This window comes from Nerophis ophidion, linkage group LG02 (assembly GCF_033978795.1).
Source record: "Nerophis ophidion isolate RoL-2023_Sa linkage group LG02, RoL_Noph_v1.0, whole genome shotgun sequence".
Taxonomy (NCBI): Eukaryota; Metazoa; Chordata; class Actinopteri; order Syngnathiformes; family Syngnathidae; genus Nerophis; species Nerophis ophidion.
The window spans coordinates 85800643-85821636 of NC_084612.1; the positions used below are offsets into that span (position 1 = coordinate 85800643).

The following is a 20994-nucleotide window of genomic DNA, read 5'->3' on the forward strand; positions in this document are numbered from 1 at the left end:
GCAGCTTGCCTGTGTATCGGTTGGGGACATCTCTGCGCTGCTGATCCGCCTCCGCTTGGGATGGTTTCCTGCTGGCTCCACTTTGGATGGGACTCTCGCTACTATATTGGATCCACTTTGGACTTGATTCTCACAGTTACGTTAGATCTACTATGGATTGGACTTTCTCACTATCATGTTAGATCCGCTCAACATCCATTTCTTTCGGTCCCCTGGGGGTTGCCCACATATGTGGTCCTTTCCAAGGTTTCTCATAGTCATCATGGTGGACGTCGCACTGGAGCGAGTTTTTCCTTGCCCTTATGTGGGCCCTACCGAGGATGTCGTTGTGGTTTGTGCAGCCCTTTGAGGCACTTGTGATTTAGGGCTATATAAATAAACATTGATTGATTGATAGATCCACTATGGACTGGACTCTCACACTATTATGTTAGATCCACTATGGACTGGACTCTCACACTATTATGTTAGATCCACTATGGACTGGACTCTCACACTATGTTAGATCCACTATGGACTGGACTCTCACTATTATGTTAGATCCACTATGGACTGGACTCTCACACTATTATGTTAGATCCACTAAGGACTGGACTCTCACACTATTATGTTAGATCCACTATGGACTGGACTCTCACACTATTATGTTAGATCCACTATGGACTGGACTCTCACACTATTATGTTAGATCCACTATGGACTGGACTCTCACACTATTATGTTAGATCCACAATGGACTGGACTCTCACACTATTATGTTAGATCCACTATAGACTGGACTCTCACACTATTATGTTAGATCCACTATGGACTGGACTCTCACTATTATGTTAGATCCACTATGGACTGGACTCTCACACTATTATGTTAGATCCACTATGGGCTGGACTCTCACACTATTATGTTAGATCCACTATGGACTGGACTCTCACACTATTATGTTAGATCCACTATGGACTGGACTCTCACACTATTATGTTAGATCCACTATAGACTGGACTCTCACACTATTATGTTAGATCCACTATGGACTGGACTCTCACACTATTATGTTAGATCCACTATGGACTGGACTCTCACACTATTATGTTAGATCCACTATGGACTGGACTCCCACTATTATGTTAGATCCACTGTGGACTGGACTCTCACCATTATGTTAGATCCACTATGGACTGGACTCTCACTATTATGTTAGATCCACTATGGACTGGACTCTCACTATTATGTTAGATCCACTATGGACTGGACTCTCACACTATTATGTTAGATCCACTATGGACTGGACTCTCACACTATTATGTTAGATCCACTATGGACTGGACTCTCACACTATTATGTTAGATCCACTATGGACTGGACTCTCACACTATTATGTTAGATCCACTATGGACTGGACTCTCACACTATTATGTTAGATCCACTATGGACTGGACTCTCACACTATTATGTTAGATCCACAATGGACTGGACTCTCACATTATTATGTTAGATCCACTATAGACTGGACTCTCACACTATTATGTTAGATCCACTATGGACTGGACTCTCACTATTATGTTAGATCCACTATGGACTGGACTCTCACACTATTATGTTAGATCCACTATGGACTGGACTCTCACACTATTATGTTAGATCCACTATGGACTGGACTCTCACTATTATGTTAGATCCACTATGGACTGGACTCTCACTATTATGTTAGATCCACTATGGACTGGACTCTCACACTATTATGTTAGATCCACTATGGACTGGACTCTCACACTATTATGTTAGATCCACTATGGACTGGACTCTCACACTATTATATTAGATCCACCATGGACTGGACTCTCACTATTATGTTAGATCCACTATGGACTGGACTCTCACACTATTATGTTAGATCCACTATGGACTGGACTCTCACTTTGTTAAATAGATCCACTATGGACTGGACTCTCACACTATTATGTTAGATCCACTATGGACTAGACTCTCACTATTATGTTAGATCCACTATGGACTGGACTCTCACACTATTATGTTAGATCCACTATGGACTGGACTCTCACACTATTATGTTAGATCCACTATGGACTGGACTCTCACTATTATGTTAGATCCACTATGGACTGGACTCTCACTATTATGTTAGATCCACTATGGACTGGACTCTCACTATTATGTTAGATCCACTATGGACTGGACTCTCACACTATTATGTTAGATCCACTATGGACTGGACTCTCACACTATTATGTTAGATCCACTATGGACTGGACTCTCACACTATTATATTAGATCCACCATGGACTGGACTCTCACTATTATGTTAGATCCACTATGGACTGGACTCTCACACTATTATGTTAGATCCACTATGGACTGGACTCTCACTTTGTTAACTAGATCCACTATGGACTGGACTCTCACATTGTTAACTAGATCCACTCGACGTCCATTGCACCGGTCGCCCAGGGAGGGGATCCCCACATCTGCGGTCCCCTCCAAAGTTTCTCATTGTGATCCCATTGGGTTGAGTTTTTCCTTGCCCTGATGTGGAATCTGAGCCGAGCATGAGATTGTGGCTCGTGCAGCCCTTTGAGACAGTCATGAGTTAGGACCATATAAATAAACTTTTATTGATTAAAAACAGTGTATACTTAACAATAAAATTCTAATGACTGAGTTGACAATTATTCACTGTAAAATCCACAGGTTTATTTTGTTATTGCAATTTAAAATATCGCGCGGAAGTATCCTGCTGCATTGTAGAGGACATTTTGTTCCAGCACCGTTCACAGCTATAAGTTGTCTCTTTTCATCGCATAATTACACAGTATTCTGGACATCTGTGTTGCTGAATCTTTTGCAGTTTACTCAATTAATAATGGAGACGTCAAAGAAGAAAGCTGTAGGTGGGAAGCTGTGTATTGCGGCCGCCTTTAGCAACACAAACACAGCCGGTGTTTCCTTGTTTACATTCCCGAAAGATGACGGTGAAGCTTTACTATGGAACAGAGCTGTCAAGCGAACATTGTTCCCTACCACATGTAAAACGGCAGGTTTCGGTGAGAAAATGGTGGTAATAAGTCGGCTCGTACCGTAGACATGAGCGGAGAACTTTCGTCGTGCCTCCTACCACCGGTCGCCCGCGACCGTCGGATGCTTCCACCGTGGAGGAGGGAAGTGAAGTGAATTATATTTATATAGCGCTTTTTCTCAAGTGACTCAAAGCGCTTTACATAGTGAAACCCAATATCTAAGTTACATTCAAACCAGTGTGGGTGGCACTGGAAGCAGGTGGGTAAAGTGTCTTGCCCAAGGACACAACAGCAGTGACTAAAAATAATCTCAGCCCGGCCCCACCGGCTGCCTTCGCCTTGTCGAGAAACGTGGCTCCCCTCAGAGACACTGGCGGTCACCACACCTGTGGCCACACCCCTCCGACTTTCAGATTATACAGGTACGACCATATAATCTCACTAAAACATTAGTAACACAATAAGCAGATAAGGGATTTTCCAGAATGATCCTAGTAAATGTGTCTAATAACATCTGAATCGCTCCCACTGCCCTCGTCTTTTATTTTCTTTTATTTTTTTCTAGTCCTTCACTTTCACTTTCCTCATCCACAAATCTTTCATCCTCGCTCAAATTAATGGTGAAATTGTCGCTTTCTCGGTCCGAATCGCTCTCGCTGCTGGTGGCCATGATTGTAAACAATGTTCAGATGTGAGGAGCCCCACTACTCGTGACGTCACGCGCACATCGTCTGCTACTTCCGGTACAGGCAAAGCTTTTTTATTAGCAACTAAAAGTTGAAAACTTTATCGTGGATGTTCTCTACTAAATCCTTTCAGCAAAAATATGGCAATATCGCGAAATGATGAAGTATGACACATAGAATGGAGCTGCTATCCCCGTTTAAATAAGATCATATAATTTCAGTAGGCCTTTAAAGCAGGGGTGATAGTGTGTGTACGAGGTGCTGATAATTGCCCTTCAGTCCTCTCAGCTGTGTTTGTTCATGTGTTGGGCCAGTCCTGAATGAGAACTAAAATCTGTGTTGCACACCAAGCATGAAAACGGCTTTTCCCCCGTGTGTGTTCTTGTGTGTGTTATCAAGTGCCCTTTGATGGCAAACCTTTGACCGCAGACCGAGCAGGGAAAAGGTTTTTCTCCCGTGTGCGTTCTCCTGTGAATAATCAATCCCGAGCCATCGGTAAAACTTTTGTTGCAGACTGAGCAGGAAAAGGGCTTCTCTCCCGTGTGCGTTCTTGTGTGTCGTATTAAATTTCCCTTGAGAGAGAAGGTCTTGCCGCAAAATGTGCAGGTGAAAGGTTTCTCTCCTGTGTGTGTTCTAGTGTGTGCTATCAGTTGTCCTTTTATGGAGAAGGTTTTACCGCATATTAAGCAGGTAAAAGGTTTCTCCCCAGAGTGGGTTCTTGAATGTCTATTTAGTGTCTCCTTCTGAGAGAATCTTTCACCGCAAACTGCACAGATGAACGGTTTCTCCCCGGTGTGCGTTCTCAAATGCTTGACCAACGCCGGACGAGCACGGAAACCCGTGTTGCAGAATGAGCACGCGTATGGTTTTTCTCCCGTGTGCGTTCTGGTGTGCGTTATAAAATTTCCCCTTACAGAGAATCTTTTGCCGCAAACTGAGCAGCCAAATGGTTTTTCACCGGTGTGTATCCTTGTGTGCCTGATCAAAGTGTCCTTCAGTTTGAAGCTTTTGCTACAAACTGCGCAAGCAAATGGTTTTTCCCCCGAGTGGATCCTCATGTGTCTAGTCAAAGACGACTTGTCGCCAAAGGTTTTGTCACACTGAGAGCATTTCAAGGGAATGTTGTCAGTGTGACACGTCTGAGCAGCTTTAGAGTCTTCCTCATCAGTGTCAGCAGGGTGTGACGTCGTATCGTCACAATCTGACAGTGGAGCCAAGTCTGCTTGTGATCCTCCGCCATCACCTTCTCTTGCCATGTGTTGACTTGAGCTGCTGCTTGGAGGCTCCGCCTCACTTTCACCTTTGACCTCATCATCCTCACTCTTCACGACAACACGGATCACCGGCAATTGCTCCAGTCCTCCAAGATGCTCTCCATCCAGACCGATGCTGTCCTCCTCTTGCTCCTCTTTGAAGTGGGGGGGCTGTGGCTCCTCCAGCTCCACCCAGGAGCTCCACTCCTGCCGCTCAGGAGGAAGATTTTCTTCACTGACTGCAAGACACACAAAGACCGACACATGCTTCAGAAAAGGTCAAGTTATTGTGGCTCCAAATATTCAAACTATCTTGCAGTAGGACCTTTTAACCATGACACACCACACCGTCTTACCATTAAATGAACATTCTTCCATTGCTTGTGTGGCTGTTAGTCACATTACATCACACTATTAAGTGTCATTTGCCATGTTTACTCAGAAATAACATAGTTGAATGAATTGTTTTTATTTTTTATAAATCAATGCTCGGTGGTATCTTTGCGAGTAACAAATAAACTGAGGTACAAAACATGCCATCAGACTTTTTAATATATATTTTTTAAAACACTGCCAAACAAAGTCTAGCAGCATGTCTAAAGCAGTGTTTTTTGACCTTTTTTTGAGCCAAGGCACATTTTCTGCATTGAAAAAATGCAGTGGGTCTGTTCTCCCAGGATGCAAACGGACTACTCCGTACCAGGCGTGAAGGTAGGAACATTTTTTTATTATTCACTATCAAAATAGGAACAAACAAACTACGGTGTGGAAAAAACACAAAACTGTGGCATGAAACAAAGAACATAAACTATGGCTTGGAACAAACAAGACTTACTGTGGCATGAAAAGGAGCAGCATGAACTAACCATGAAAGGAGCAATGTCGCCAGGACGACTAACTGGCAAAACAGGCTTTAATAAAAGTCTCTTTGATTAGAGCAGGTGCGTTTTTTACATGAGGCAGGTGAAACTAATGGGTCGTCATAGGAACTAAACAAGGGAGCGTAAACAAGAACTAAAAGAGTCCAAAACTAACAGAAAATAACAAACAACCTGATCTAGACCACAGATCATGACAAGAGTCTAGCTCCATCCTATCTTGCCGATTGTATTGTACCATATGTCCCGGCAAGAAATCTGCGTTCAAAGGACTCCGGCTTATTAGTGATCCCCAAAGCCCAAAAAAAGTCTGCGGGCTGTAGAGCTTTTTCATTTCGGGCTCCAGTACTCTGGAATGCCCTCCCGGTAACAGTTCGAGATGCTACCTCAGTAGAAGCATTTAAGTCTCACCTTAAAACTCATTTGTATACTCTAGCCTTTAAATAGACTCCCTTTTTAGACCAGTTGATCTGCCGTTTCTTTTCTTTTTCTTCTATGTCCCACTCTCCTTTGTGGAGGGAGTCCGGTCCGATCCGGTGGCCATGTACTGCTCGCCTGTGTATCGGCTGGGGACATCTCTGCGCTGCTGATCAGCCTCCGCTTGGGATGGTTTCCTGCTGGCTCCGCTGTGAACGGGACTCTCGCTGCTGTGTTGGATCCGCTTTGGACTGGACTCTCGCGACTGTGTTGGATCCATTATGGATTGATCTTTCACAGTATCATGTTCTCATATGTTCTCATAGTCATCAGTATCATCAGTATCACAGTATCATGCTCTCATAGTCATCATTGTCACCGACGTCCCACTGGGTCATTATTGTCACCGATGTCCCACTGGGTGTGAGTTTTCCTTGCCCGAGGATGTCGTAGTGGTTTGTGCAGCCCTTTGAGACACTAGTGATTTAGGGCTATATAAGTAAACATTGATTGATTGATTGAAGAGTTCCTCAAGAGGTAATCAAAAATCGCAGAAAAGTGCAATATTTTACCAAAGAAAACTACCACTATACTACCACCACCACGCTTGACGGTAGGAGTGGTGTTCCTGGGATTAAAGGCCTCACCTTTTCTCCTCCAAACATACTGCTGGGTATTGGGGCCAAACAGCTCCATTTTTGTTTCATCTGACCACAGAACTATCCTCCAGAAGGTCTTATCTTTGTCCTTGTGATGTCAGACGAAACAAAAATGGAACTGTTTGTCCGGACTTTAAGGTGTGGGCAATGCTGAAGAAACAAGTCCATGTCAGAAAAGCAACACATTTAGCTGAACTGCAGCAATGTTGTGCCTTATTGCAGGGAAACTTGCCAAGGGACATGTAAGCAAATATGAACATTGCTGTACGTATACTTTTGACCCAGCACATTTGCTCACATTTCAAGTAGAGCCATAATAAATTCATAAAAGAAGCAAACTTCATGAATGTTTTTTGTGAGCAACAAGTACAGTATTTTTTGGAGTATACATAAGTCGCTTCGGAGTATAAGTCACACCTGCCGAAAACGCATAATAAAGAAGGGAAAAAACATATATAAGTCGCACTGGAGTATAAGTCGCATTTTTGGGGGAAATGTATTTGATAAAACCCAACAGCAAGAATAGACATTTGAGAGGCAATTTCAAATAAATAAAGAATAGTGAAGAACAGGCTGAATACGTGTAGGTTATATGAGGCATAAATAAGCAACTGCTATGTTAAGCTAACATATTATGGTAAGAGTCATTCAAATAACTAGAACATATAGAACATGCAATACCTTTACCAAACTATCTCTCACTCCTAATCCATAAATCCCATGAAATCTCATACATCTAGTCTCTTACGTCAATGAGATAAATAATATTATTTGATATTTTACGGAAATGTGTTAATAATTTCACACATAAGTTGATCCTGAATATAAGTCGCACCCCCGGCCAAACTATGAAAAAAACTATGACTTAGAGTCAGAAAAACACGGTATGTGCTCCAATCACAACATCACAAAAAATATGACTTGTAAAAATGATTGGAAAGTGAAGACAGCCATGACATGATGTTCTTTACAAGTCTATGTACACTTTTGACCACCAGTGAATCTTAGCTCCGTTGACCACCACTCTTTTTACAACAGGGAAGAAGTCCATTCATCCTTTTTCTAGCGCTTTTCCCATTCGGGCGGAAGGCGGTGTACACCCTGATAGACAGACAACATTCATACTCACATTCACACACTAGGGACCATTTAGTGTTGCCAATCAACCTATCCCCATATATATATATATATATATATATATATATATATATATATGTTGGCCAGTATTTTATATGTACTGTAAAGTTCAAATTGAATGACAATAAAAAGGAAGTCAAAGTCTATTATACTGTAACGACCTGCTGATGTTGATGTTGTGTTCTTGAGTGAGTGATATTCAGAATTCCTATTGTTGTGAACATAGCACGCCTGTAAGGTGATTGGCGAAGAAGGAGGAAGGTTATCCTCCTCTCTGAGCTGCTACCTTACCGTGGTAGAGGAGTTTGCGTGTCCCAATGATCCTAGGAGCTATGTTGTCTGGGGGCCTTCATGCCCCCTGGTAGGGTCTCCCAAGACAAACAGGTCCTAGGTGAGTGATCAGACAAAGAGCAGCTCAAAGACTTCTATGGAATTACAACAAAATTAACTCAGATTTCCCTCGCCCGGACGCGGGTCACCGGGGCCCCGCTCTGGAGCCAGGCCCGGAGTTGGGGCACGATGGCGAGCGCCTGGTGGCCGGGCCTGTTCCCATGGGGCCCGGCCGGGCACAGCCCGAAGAGGCAACGTGGGTCATCCCTCCATTGGGCTCACCACTCATAGGAGGGGCCATAGAGGTCGGGTGCATTGTGAGCTGGGCGGCAGCCGAAGGCAGGGCACTTGGCGGTCCGATCCTCGGCTACAGAAGCTAGCTCTTGGGACGTGGAACGTCACCTCACTGGGGGGGGAAGGAGCCTGAGCTAGTGCGCGAGGTAGAGAAGTTCCGGCTGGATATAGTCGGACTCACCTCGACGCACAGCAAGGGCTCTGGAACCAGTTCTCTCGAGAGGGACTGGACCCTCTTCCACTCTGGCGTTGCCGGCAGTGAGAGGCGACGGGCTGGGGTGGCAATTCTGGTTGCCCCCCGGCTCAAAGCCTGTACGTTTGAGTTCAACCCAGTGGACGAGAGGGTAGCTTCCCTTCGCCTTCGGGTGGGGGGACGGGTCCTGACTGTTGTTTGTGCTTATGCACCAAACAGCAGTTCAGAGTACCCACCCTTTTTGGGTACACTCGAGGGAGTACTGGAAAGTGCTCCCCCGGGTGATTCCCTTGTCCTACTGGGAGACTTCAACGCTCACGTTGGCAACGACAGTGAAACCTGGAGAGGCGTGATTGGGAAGAATGGTCGCCCGGATCTGAACCCGAGTGGTGTTTTGTTATTGGACTTTTGTGCTCGTCACGGATTGTCCATAACAAACACCATGTTCAAACATAAGGGTGTCCATATGTGCACTTGGCACCAGGACACCCTAGGCCGCAGTTCCATGATCGACTTTGTAGTTGCGTCATCGGATTTGCGGCCTCATGTTTTGGACACTCGGGTGAAGAGAGGGGCGGAGCTTTCTACCGATCACCACCTGGTGGTGTGTTGGCTGCGATGGTGGGGGAGGATGCCGGACAGACCTGGCAGGCCCAAGCGCATTGTGAGGGTCTGCTGGGAACGTCTGGCAGAGTCTCCTGTCAGACAAAGTTTCAATTCACACCTCCGGGAGAACTTTGAACATGTCACGAGGGAGGTGCTGGACATTGAGTCCGAGTGGACCATGTTCCGAACCTCTTTTGTCGAGGCGGCAGATCGGAGCTGTGGCCGCAAGGTTGTTGGTGCCTGTCGTGGCGGCAATCCCAGAACCCGTTGGTGGACACCAGCAGTGAGGGATGCCGTCAAGCTGAAGAAGGAGTCCTATCGGGTCCTTTTGGCTCATAGGACTCCGGAGGCAGTGGACGGGTACCGACAGGCCAAGCGGTGTGCAGCTTTATCGGTCGCGGAGGCAAAAACTCGGACATGAGAAGAGTTCGGGGAAGCCATGGAAAACGACTTCCGGACGGCTTCGAAGCGATTCTGGACCACCGTCCGCCACCTCAGGAAGGGGAAGCAGTGCACTATCAACACCGTGTATGGTGCGGATGGTGTTCTGCTGACTTCAACTGCGGATGTTGTGGATCGGTGGAGGGAATACTTCGAAGACCTCCTCAATCCCACCAACACGTCTTTCTTTGAGGAAGCGGTGCCTGGGGAATCTGTGGTGGACTCTCCTATTTCTGGGGCTGAGGTCGCTGAGGTAGTTAAGAGGCTCCTCGGCGGCAAGGCCCCGGGGGTGGACGAGATCCGCCCGGAGTTCCTTAAGGCTCTGGATGCTGTGGGGCTGTCTTGGTTGACAAGACTCTGCAGCATCGCGTGGACATCGGGGGCGGTACCTCTGGATTGGCAGACCGGGGTGGTGGTCCCTCTCTTTAAGAAGGGGGACCGGAGGGTGTGTTCCAACTAGAGATCACACTCCTCAGCCTTCCCGGTAAGGTTTATTCAGGTGTACTGGAGAGGAGGCTACGCCGGATAGTCGATCCTCGGATTCAGGAGAAACAGTGTGGTTTTCGTCCTGGTCGTGGAACTGTGGACCAGCTCTATACTCTCGGCAGGGTTCTTGAGGGTGCATGGGTGTTTGCCCAACCAGTCTACATGTGCTTTGTGGACTTGGAGGAGGCATTTGACCGTGTCCCTCGGGAAGTCCTGTGGGGAGTGCTCAGAGAGTATGGGCTATCGGACTGTCTTATTGTGGCGGTCCACTTCCTGTATGATCAGTGTCAGAGCTTGGTCCGCATTGCCGGCAGTAAGTCGGACACGTTTCCAGTGAGGGTTGGACTCCGCCAAGGCTGTCCTTTGTCACCCATTCTGTTCAGAACTTTTATGGACAGAATTTTTAGGCGCAGTCAAGGCGTCGAGGGGTTCCGGTTTGGTGGCCACGGGATTAGGTCTCTGCTTTTTGCAGATGATGTGGTCCTGATGGCTTCATCTGGCCGGGATCTTCAGCTCTCACTGGATCGGTTCGCAGCCGAGTGTGAAGCGACCGGAATGAGAATCAGCACCTCCAAGTCCGAGTCCATGGTTCTCGCCCGGAAAAGGGTGGAGTGCCATCTCCGGGTTGGGGAGGAGACCCTGCCCCAAGTGGAGGAGTTCAAGTACCTAGGAGTCTTGTTCACGAGTGAGGGAAGAGTGGATGGTGAGATCGACAGGCGGATCGGTGCGGCGTCTTCAGTAATGCGGACGTTGTACCGATCCTTTGTGGTGAAGAAGGAGCTGAGCCGGAAGGCAAAGCTCTCAATTTACTGGTCAATCTACGTTCCCATCCTCACCTATGGTCATGAGCTTTGGGTCATGACCGAAAGGATAAGATCACGGGTACAAGCGGCCCAAATGAGTTTGGGTCTCTCCCTTAGAGATAGGGTGAGAAGCTCTGCCATCCGGGAGGAACTCAAAGTAAAGCCGCTGCTCCTTCACATCGAGAGGAGCCAGATGAGGTGGTTCGGGCATCTGGTCAGGATGCCACCCGAACGCCTCCCTAGGGAGGTGTTTAGGGCACGTGGAACCGGTAGGAGGCCACGGGGAAGACCCAGGACACGTTGGGAAGACTATGTCTCCCGGCTGGCCTGGGAACGCCTCGGGATCCCCCGGGAAGAGCTGGAGAAGTGGCTGGGGAGAGGGAAGTCTGGGCTTCCCTGCTTAGGCTGTTGCCCCCGCGACCCGACCTCGGATAAGCGGAAGATGATGGATGGATGGAGGAAGGTTATTGTTGCGGAAATGAGAAAAGAGGATAGACGTGCATGTGGAAGGAACAAGATAAGTGGAGCTGTGTTAGACAGGTTGCTCAATAAAAGTTGTTCCTTCCACATGCACGTCTGTCCTCTTTTCTCATTTCCGCAACAACAACACTTCCTCCTTCTTCGCCAATCACCTCACAGGCGTGCTATGTTCACAACAATAGGAATTCTGAATATCACTCACTCAAGAACACAACATCACATCAGCAGGTGGTTACAATATATTTTTCTCATAGTTCCATGAAGTAAATTGCCCGATAAAAACGAGCATTCTACGATAAGACTGGAAAAGGGGAAAATGTAAAGAAGTAAACAAACCTGTTTGTTGACGTTTATTGAAAAGAGCGTCCAGTAGTTGACGTTGTCGCTCGTTCTCCTCTTTTCTTCTAGAAAGTTCCTCCTCGTATTCTGCTATGGTTCTTTCTAACACTACAAATATTTCTTCCACAGCAGCAGTTAGTCGCTGCTTCACCAACACTCTCAGCATTTCTACTTTGCACATTTTCACACAATCACAACACTTCCGCTTTGTCTCTTTGTTGGTAGCTAGCAAGCTAAGCTAGCATGAGTAGCGTCGAAGTGACGTGGCGACAAATCGACCAGGCCGCGTAGAACGAGTGTTATATATGTTAGAAGCCTGTAGTGCGTACTCGACTAAGAAGAAACGCGGTAATAAACGCAATAAAATGACTTCATGACACCGTTTTGTTTCTAGCTTCTCTTTGCGCAGCTACTTTCAACTTCCGGCAGACGAGACCCATGTCGCTACTGCCCCCTTAGGTGAGGAGGTGTCATTACATGTTTCACCTCTATATTTGCTGGTTAAAAAAGGTCAATAATGACAAGTTGAATGGATGATTTTTCTACATAAATGTCGATTTATGAAAGTAAGGCCTACATTTTCCAATTGCCTTAATAATTTACAACTATCAATCAAATCTTGGAGAATGATTAAGAGTACAAAAGCCCTTAAATGCATATCAATCAATCAATCAATGTTCATTTATACAGCTCTAAATCACTAGTGTCTCAAAGGACTGCACAAACCACTACTATATTTGTTAAAAACATTTAAAGTGATTTAGGTAGCCCTTTTTTGTCTTTTTTTATTATTTTTTTTTTATTATTATTTATTAATATTTAATACTTTATCTGCATTTGCTCTGGTTTTCTTTCCTTGTTGTTGTCAGGCAGGATTTGTGACGAACCCCAAGATGCAGATATGGTGGCAGGCGTTGAGCAAGAAAACATAATTTCAATCAATCAATGTTTATTTATATAGTCCTAAATCACAAATGTCTCAAAGGGCTGCACAAACCACTACCACTACGACATCCTCGGTAGGCCCACATAAGGGCAAGGAAAAACTCACACCCAGTGGGACGCCAGTGACAATGATGACTATGAGAACCTTGGAGAGGACCTCATTTGTGCCCCCCACCACCTCCCCCCGCCCCCACCACCACCACTCCCCCAGGAGACCAAAGGGACATTCGGTCCCTAATAAAAATAAGGTAAATAATGTAAAAGGGAAGGTACATTATTCATATTAAATTTAAATAAATATATACAAACAAACAAAATTAACGTAAATAGTAATTCAAGTTAAAATAAAATATTTAAAACTAAGTAATACTTAGATAAGAAAATGTACAATTTAGGTGAAAGACGATAAGTATATTAAAAGAAGCAAACAACTAGTTAAAAGAAGATAAAAAGATACATTTTAGGTTAATAAAAAAAGAAGTAAATTCTTTATTTGAGATGTAACTTGAGCCAAACAGGACATGTGGAAAGTAAAAACTTGGCAACTTTCATTCAGTTTACATTGTTTTAATCAGGTAAAGAATGTTCAATGGCAAAAAAAAAAAAAAAAAGTATAACAAATGCCAAATGCCAGGGATGATTTAGTATTTAAACAACCAAAAGACCCGATCCTAAATCCGGGATGTGGATCTTCACCAACACAAACCTCCACCAAGCTGCATTTGACATCAAAGACTGTAGCAACAGGAAAAAAATGGAAATGTTTATTTGTAAATACATTTTATAATATAATATTTCAATGATTGGTTTTGCCAATATTTGTGTAGCTTAAAACTAGGCTTTTGTCCGTGGTCCATGATTAGAAGAGCTGAAATGTTAAATAAAGCCACTCAAATGTTTCCCACGGCACTTGTGGTTGCTCACTTGGTATTTGTAAGAGAACCTTTCATCACAGACGCTGCAACTAAACACTTTCTCGCCGGTGTGTCTTCTCTCGTGCGACGTTAAATTCCCCTTCAGCGAGAACCTCTTGCCGCAGAACGAGCAGGAAAAGGGTTTCTCGCCGGTGTGCGTCCTCATGTGAGTCATTAAATGGGTGTTTCGGGAGAACCGTAGCCCACAGAGGGAGCATGGGAAAGGTTTCTCCCCGGTGTGCGTCCTTTCGTGCCTTCTCAGATGTCCCCTGTGAGAGAAGCTGTCGCCGCAAACGGCGCAGGGGAAAGGTCGCTCGCCGGTGTGCGATCTCAGGTGTTGCACCAACCCCGAGCGGACACTGAAGATGGCGCGGCAGAAGGAACAGGAGTAGGTTTTGTCCCCGGTGTGGGTTCTAGCGTGTCTTTTCAGATTCTCCTGATTACGGAATGATTTACCGCAGACTGAGCAGACAAATAGTTGTACTGCCATGTCAGCAGAGTGAGATGTCGTCTCGTCACTATCTGAGAGTGGAGCCAAGTCTCCACCATCACCTTCTCTTGTCATGTGTTGAGTTGAGCTGCTGCTTGGTCTCTCCGGCTCTCCCGTCTCCTCCCTTTCACCTTTGACCTCATCTTCTTCACTCTTCACAGTGACACCGATCACCGGGAACTCCTCCGGTCCCTCAAGATGCTCATCCTCTTTAATGTAGGGGGGCTGTGCCTCCACCTGCTCCACCCTGGAGCTCCACTCCTGCTGCTGAGGATGAAGATGGTCCTCAGTGACGTCTGCAGGGCACAAGACAAACTCGTGCTCAGTCAGGTCTTCAGCTACGATTGTTTATATATATATATATATATATATATATATATATATATATATATATATATATATATATATATATATATATATATATATATATATATATATATACTTTATATATATATATGTATGTATACCGTTTCAGTACGGGGGTTTCGGTTTGGTTCGGGCGGTGTACAGAACGAGTTCCACACGGACATATTAAGTAGTGTACCGCACATTGAGTAAATAATGCACACCGAGGCACCATGAATTGATTTACGTGGACCCCGACTTAAACAAGTTGAAAAACTTATTGGGGTGTTACCATTTAGTGGTCAATTGTAGGGAATATGTACTGTAATGTTCGATCTACTAATAAAAGTTTCAATCAATCAAAACAAAACAACACACGGCATGCTAGCAGCGACCGGGTTACGATAGACTGACCATACCTCCTCTTTTCAACGGATATGTCCTCTTTGGCGGGGCTGTCCGGGTGGAGTTTCTTAAATGCCACAAATGTCCGGTATTTTAAGTTAGGGTTGCGTGTATTTTCAATGTACGTTCAGGGTAAAGAAGGGGTTGAAAACAAAACAAAAAGTTGTGTGCGCAGCAACATTGGTGAGGGAGGGGCAGAGACAAAGAGAGCAAGAGAGTTATGATAAACGCGCCTGCGTCGCCAGGCTCTGATTTTTACCCATAGATTTATGAGATTTTATTTTTTATTATCTGTAGCAGGGGTGTCAAAAGTGTGACCCGGAGGCCATTTGCGGCACACAGCTAATATTTTTAAAGGCCCACGGCACTTTCTAAACATAAACAAAAGTTAAATAAAAAAAGCTTAAAGACTAAATGTAATTTAGAAAAAGTTGCAACGTTGACTAATAAAACAAAGCTGTTTTTTCTTCCTCTCAAACTGTCATTGCTCAAAACATAATATTGAATCAAAATCAATGTTATTAAGAATTATTGACCTATCCGAGGTTCCCATTATTTCACATCAAATATTCCACTAAGAAAAATATTTTTGGTGGAAGATTTAGCAAATTTTTTAAATAAATAACCAAAAAAATGTATATTTTGTTGTTTTCTTACTGTGCCAAAAATGAACCGAACCTTGACCTCTGAACCGAGGTACGTAACAAACCGAAATTTTTGTATGTGTGTATATATATATATATATATATATATATATCTATATCTATATATATATATACATAGATATATATATATGTATGTATGTATATATACATACACACATTTATATATATACACCGGTATATACATTTATATATATATATATATATATATATATATATATATATATATATATATATATATATATATACATATATATATATATATATGTATGTATGTATATATGTATATATATATATATATATATATATATATATATATATATATAAAAATGTATATACCGGTGTATATATATAAATGTGTGTATATATATATACATACATACATACATATATATATATATATATATATATATATATATATATATATATATATATATATATATGTATATATATATGTATATATACTTGTATCTATGTTTGTAAATATGTATATACATATATACCAAGACTCATGTGGCTGTTGACAGTGTATGACATCCCTATGACACGCGTAGAAGGAGTGGAAAGAAAGATCAACAAGAACCTCAGAAAATGGCTGGGAATCCCTCCAAGCTTCACATCAGTAGGCCTCTACATAAGATCAGGACAGCTCCAGCTTCCCTTGTCATCCGTGGTGGAGGAATTCAAGGTAGCAAAGTGCAGAGTCTTAATGACATACAGAGACACCCAGGACGAACAAGTCAGACACGCAGGCGTCACTACAAGATCAGGACGCAAGTGGGCAGCTGACACAACTGTTGCACAAGTTGAGAGCATATTGAGGCTACGTGACATCATAGGGATGCCGTGCACAGGGAGACAGGGTCTTGGAACTTCCCATGTCCAACAATGGAGTAAGGCAGAACCCAGGAAAAGAAGAGCTATGGTCCAGGAGGAAGTACGAAACCTGGAAGAGGAAGGTCGAATATCAAGAGCAGTGGAACTAGCGTCCCAGGGAGCTTGGACCAAATGGGACCTCCCTAAGAGAAAGATCACATGGGCAGATCTGTGGAAGCTGGAACCATTCCGCATCTCTTTCTTGCTGAGATCAGTGTATGACACACTCCCGACTCCAACAAACTTGCACAGATGGGGCATGAGAGGGGATCCACTATGCAAGCTTTGCGGGCAGAAGGGTACCATGGCACACATTCTGTCAGGGTGTAAAACAGCACTCACCCAAGGGAGATACAGATGGCGTCATGACAAGGTGCTCATGACACTGGCTAACACCTTGGAGCAGCAGAGATGCAAGAAACAGCAACCCCAAGGGAAAACAAAATCCATCCAGTTTGTGAGGGAGGGAGAAAAGCCACCAACCACAGCAACAGCAAGGAAGAGCCTACTGCAAATGGCACGGTCTTGGGATATGAAAGTAGACCTGGGAGGAAGGCTGCAGTTCCCCCAGGTTGTACAAACAACCCTGAGACCGGATGTGGTGCTGTGGTCTGAAGAGGCAAAGAAGATAATTCTTATTGAACTCACAGTCCCATGGGAAGAAGGTTGCGACCAAGCCTTTGAAAGGAAAAGTGCTAAATACCAGGACCTTTTAAATGACTGCAGGGGAAAAGGATGGCAGGCATGGCTGTTCCCGGTCGAGGTCGGCTGCAGAGGATTCCCTGCCCAGTCGGTATGGAGAATGCTCACAGCTTTGGGAATAACGGGGAAGGAGAGAAAGACAGCAGCTCGCAGGATGGGGGAGGCAGCGGAGAGAGCCTCTTGCTGGTTATGGAGCAGGAGAGATGAGATGAGCTGGAAGCCAGGAGGAGGAGATAGGCAGTGACTTGGCCACCACTGCCGGCCCACCAGCGGTAGGGTGTTACGGTTCAGGGTCGAAACACCCAATGACCGCTGGACACCGTCTGAAGATATCAAGTTCTCCTGGCCAAGGCTCCATTCACCTAAGGTGAATGAAGAAGAAAGCATCTCCGGATGTAATGCAATCATTATATATATATATATATATATATATATATATATATGTATATATGTATGTATATATATATGTATATATACTTGTATCTATGTTTGTAAATATGTATATACATACATCAGGGTTTCCCACACATTCATTTATTTGTGGCGGCTATAATTCTGTCGTGGCGGGCCGCCACAAATAAATGAATGTGTGGGAAACCCAAAAAATAAAAGATAAATAAATAAATAAAAACATTTTTTTTTCTTTTTTTTTTTCCGGCTTTTGACTTGCTTGACCGCTCATAAAAGCAATGGGACTCTGTCTGTGAATGGAGCTTGTTGTTACATATTATATAAATATGTAAATATTATATAAATATGTACATAAAGTGTTGTAATTATATTCCAATTCAGCGTTCTTCTCGGTCATCGCCGCCGCTCCCAAATCCTCTTTGTATTTCTATATTAATGCCCGCTAGAGCTTTGTTGTTGTTGTTATTATTATTTGTAAGCTTCTGCGTCCCCTCCAAGGTTTCTCATTGTCATCCCATTAGATTGAGTTTTTCCTTGCCCTGATGTGGGATCCGAGCCGAGGATGTCTTTGTGGCTTGTGCAGCCCTTTGAGACACTTGCGATTGATTGATTGATTTGTGCAAACAAATGACTTACATTCAGGTAAAATGTTACTGGCTGATATTCTGACAACATCATTCGTGTAAAGACATAATATAATAATCATGATTAATTCTAATTAATCGACTGTTTAAAGAAAGTATAAATTGACAGCCAATGCAGACATTGATTGTGGTCTGTGGCGCCCCCCTGTGGCCAAACGCATCAGTTACATCAGTGACCAGGCGCTGGCCTGGCCAACGCGTGAACAATCATCAAATAAGTTAGTCAACACCTGAGAGTCAAGAAGTAAACACACCTGTTTGTTGATGTTTGTTGAAAAGAGCGTCCAGTAGTTGACGTTGTCGCTCGTTCTCCTCTTTTCTTCTAGAAAGTTCCTCCTCGTATTCTGCTATGGTTCTTTCTAACACTACAAATATTTCTTCCACAGCAGCAGTTAGTCGCTGCTTCACCAACACTCTCAGCATTTGTACTTTGCACATTTTCACACAATCACAACACTTTAGCGACCTGTCGATCACTTCCGCTTGCTTTTGTTTAGCAGCTAGCAAGCTAAGCTAGCATGGGACGCGTCGAAGTGACGTTGCGAAAAAAAACTGACCACAACGAATCGATGATGTTATTACTTCTATTCAGCTGCAGTAAGCACACAATTGGGAGGAAAAGCCGTCAGAAACGCAATAAAAATGACTTCATGACAATGTTTTGTTTCTAGCTTCTGCTCACGAAGCTACTTTCAGCTTCCGGTGGACAAAAAAAAAGGTCGTGTATTCTTGCATCACTGCCCCCTTAGGCGAGGAGGTGTCATTACAGCAGGGGTGTCATTACAGCAGGGGTGTCCTAACCTTTTCCATTTTCATATTTTTTTATTTTAAAAACCAATACAAAAAATATACATTTGGGTCTCCACTCAGGCTTGATCCCGGGGACCCCAAAGGGTTTTGGTAAAAAAATATATAAAAAATATGTCATTATTCAGTATTGGTTTATTTTTATTATTATTCAAAGTTTAAATCTCCAGATCAACATATCTGTCAATGTAATGATTTTAAAGATTTAAGTTGGATGCTCTTTTTGTCAAAGAAAACCACGTTTTTTTTCATGGAAAAAACACAACATATGTAGTATTTTTTCCCAATAACATTTTCAAGTGGAATATTTGACATCATATAATAATTGGAGCCTTAAAAAGGTCAATAACTCATAACATTGATTTTAATTCATTATTATTATTTTTTTTTAGCAATGACACTTAAAAACAAATTACACAATTATTGGGGATCCAAAAGGGTCCTACTCATTAAAGTGTTAAAAAAATGAATTATAAATTGTATTAACTGTTTACTTTTAAGACAGTAACCTCCAGATCAACCTCAGATTATAAGTTTTATGGTTGTTTATGTTTTTTGTTTGTTTGTTTTAGGCCCTTTTTAAAACAAGTTTGAAAAAACAGCTTACTTTTTTTACACAGCAAACACAAAATATGCAACATTTTCCCCAAAGAATATCTCAAAGTGGAATATTTAATGTGACGTTATTGGAGCCTTAATGGGTCAATAATTCATAATGTCATTGATTTTGATTCATTATTATTTTTAAAGAAAGAAATAGCCTGCATGGCAGCTTTGTGTTATTAGAGTCAACATCGCAACATTTTCTTTTTACATTTCACCTGTTGGCTCTTTTATAACACTTTTTTTTTTTTTTTTCAATAGTATTTTTACAATGTGCCTTGGGGCCGATAAAAAATGACCTGTGGGCTGCAAATGGCCCCCGGGCCGCACTTTGGACACCCCTGCATTACAGCTATGACTTAAACCAGGGCTGTCAAACTCAAATACAGAGTGGGCCAACATTTAAAACTGAATAAAGCTGCGGGCCAAAGTTGAACAAATGAACCTTTTAATAGGGACCCGAACAAGTTTTGCATTAAATATTGAACAAGTAAGATGAGGTGGCGACTTGTCCAGGGTGTACCCCGCCTTCCGCCCGATTGTAGCTGAGATAGGCGCCAGCGCCCCCGCGACCCCAAAAGGGAATAAGCGGTAGAAAATGGATGGATGGATGGAAACAAGTTTTGCATTAAATATTGAACAAGTAAGATGAGGTGGCGACTTGTCCAGGGTGTACCCCGCCTTCCGCCCGATTGTAGCTGAGATAGGCGCCAGCGCCCCCGCGACCCCAAAAGGGAATAAGCGGTAGGAAATGGATGGATGGATGGAAACAAGTTTTGCATTAAATATTGAACAAGTAAGATGAGGTGGCGACTTGTCCAGGGTGTACCCCGCCTTCCGCCCGATTGTAGCTGAGATAGGCGCCAGCGCCCCCGCGACCCCAAAAGGGAATAAGCGGTAGAAAATGGATGGATGGATGGAAACAAGTTTTGCATTAAATATTGAACAAGTAAGATGAGGTGGCGACTTGTCCAGGGTGTACCCCGCCTTCCGCCCGATTGTAGCTGAGATAGGCGCCAGCGCCCCCCGTGACCCCGAAAGGGAATAAGCGGTAGAAAATGGATGGATGGATGGAAACAAGTTTTGCATTAAATATTGAACAAGTAAGATGAGGTGGCGACTTGTCCAGGGTGTACCCCGCCTTCCGCCCGATTGT

At 43.7% G+C, this 20994-nt stretch overlaps 1 protein-coding gene across 1 annotated transcript; it reads right to left on the reverse strand.

Moving 5' to 3' along the window:
* Nucleotides 1-2605: 2605 nt before the first annotated feature.
* Nucleotides 2606-19162, reverse strand: LOC133548278 (zinc finger protein 135-like). The gene is made up of 5 exons (XM_061893595.1): nucleotides 18683-19162; nucleotides 13867-14679; nucleotides 13686-13714; nucleotides 12032-12272; nucleotides 2606-5210 (listed from the first exon to the last, which is right to left on the reverse strand). The coding sequence occupies exons 1-5, from the start codon at nucleotides 18864-18866 to the stop codon at nucleotides 4003-4005; spliced, it is 2475 nt and encodes an 824-aa protein (XP_061749579.1). The 5' UTR covers nucleotides 18867-19162; the 3' UTR covers nucleotides 2606-4002.
* Nucleotides 19163-20994: the final 1832 nt, after the last annotated feature.

What these genes read in the sequence shown, in the direction of transcription:
- LOC133548278 (XM_061893595.1), bottom strand. Translation starts at nt 18,866, where the DNA reads ATGTGCAAAGTACAAATGCTGAGAGTGTTGGTGAAGCAGCGACTAACT. An exon ending in CAACAAACATCAACAAACAG is followed by an intron (nt 14,680 to 18,682) that starts GTGTGTTTACTT and finishes TGTGCCCTGCAG; the next exon opens with ACGTCACTGAGGACCATCTT. An exon ending in CAATAAACGTCAACAAACAG is followed by an intron (nt 5,211 to 12,031) that starts GTTTGTTTACTT and finishes TGTGTCTTGCAG; the next exon opens with TCAGTGAAGAAAATCTTCCT.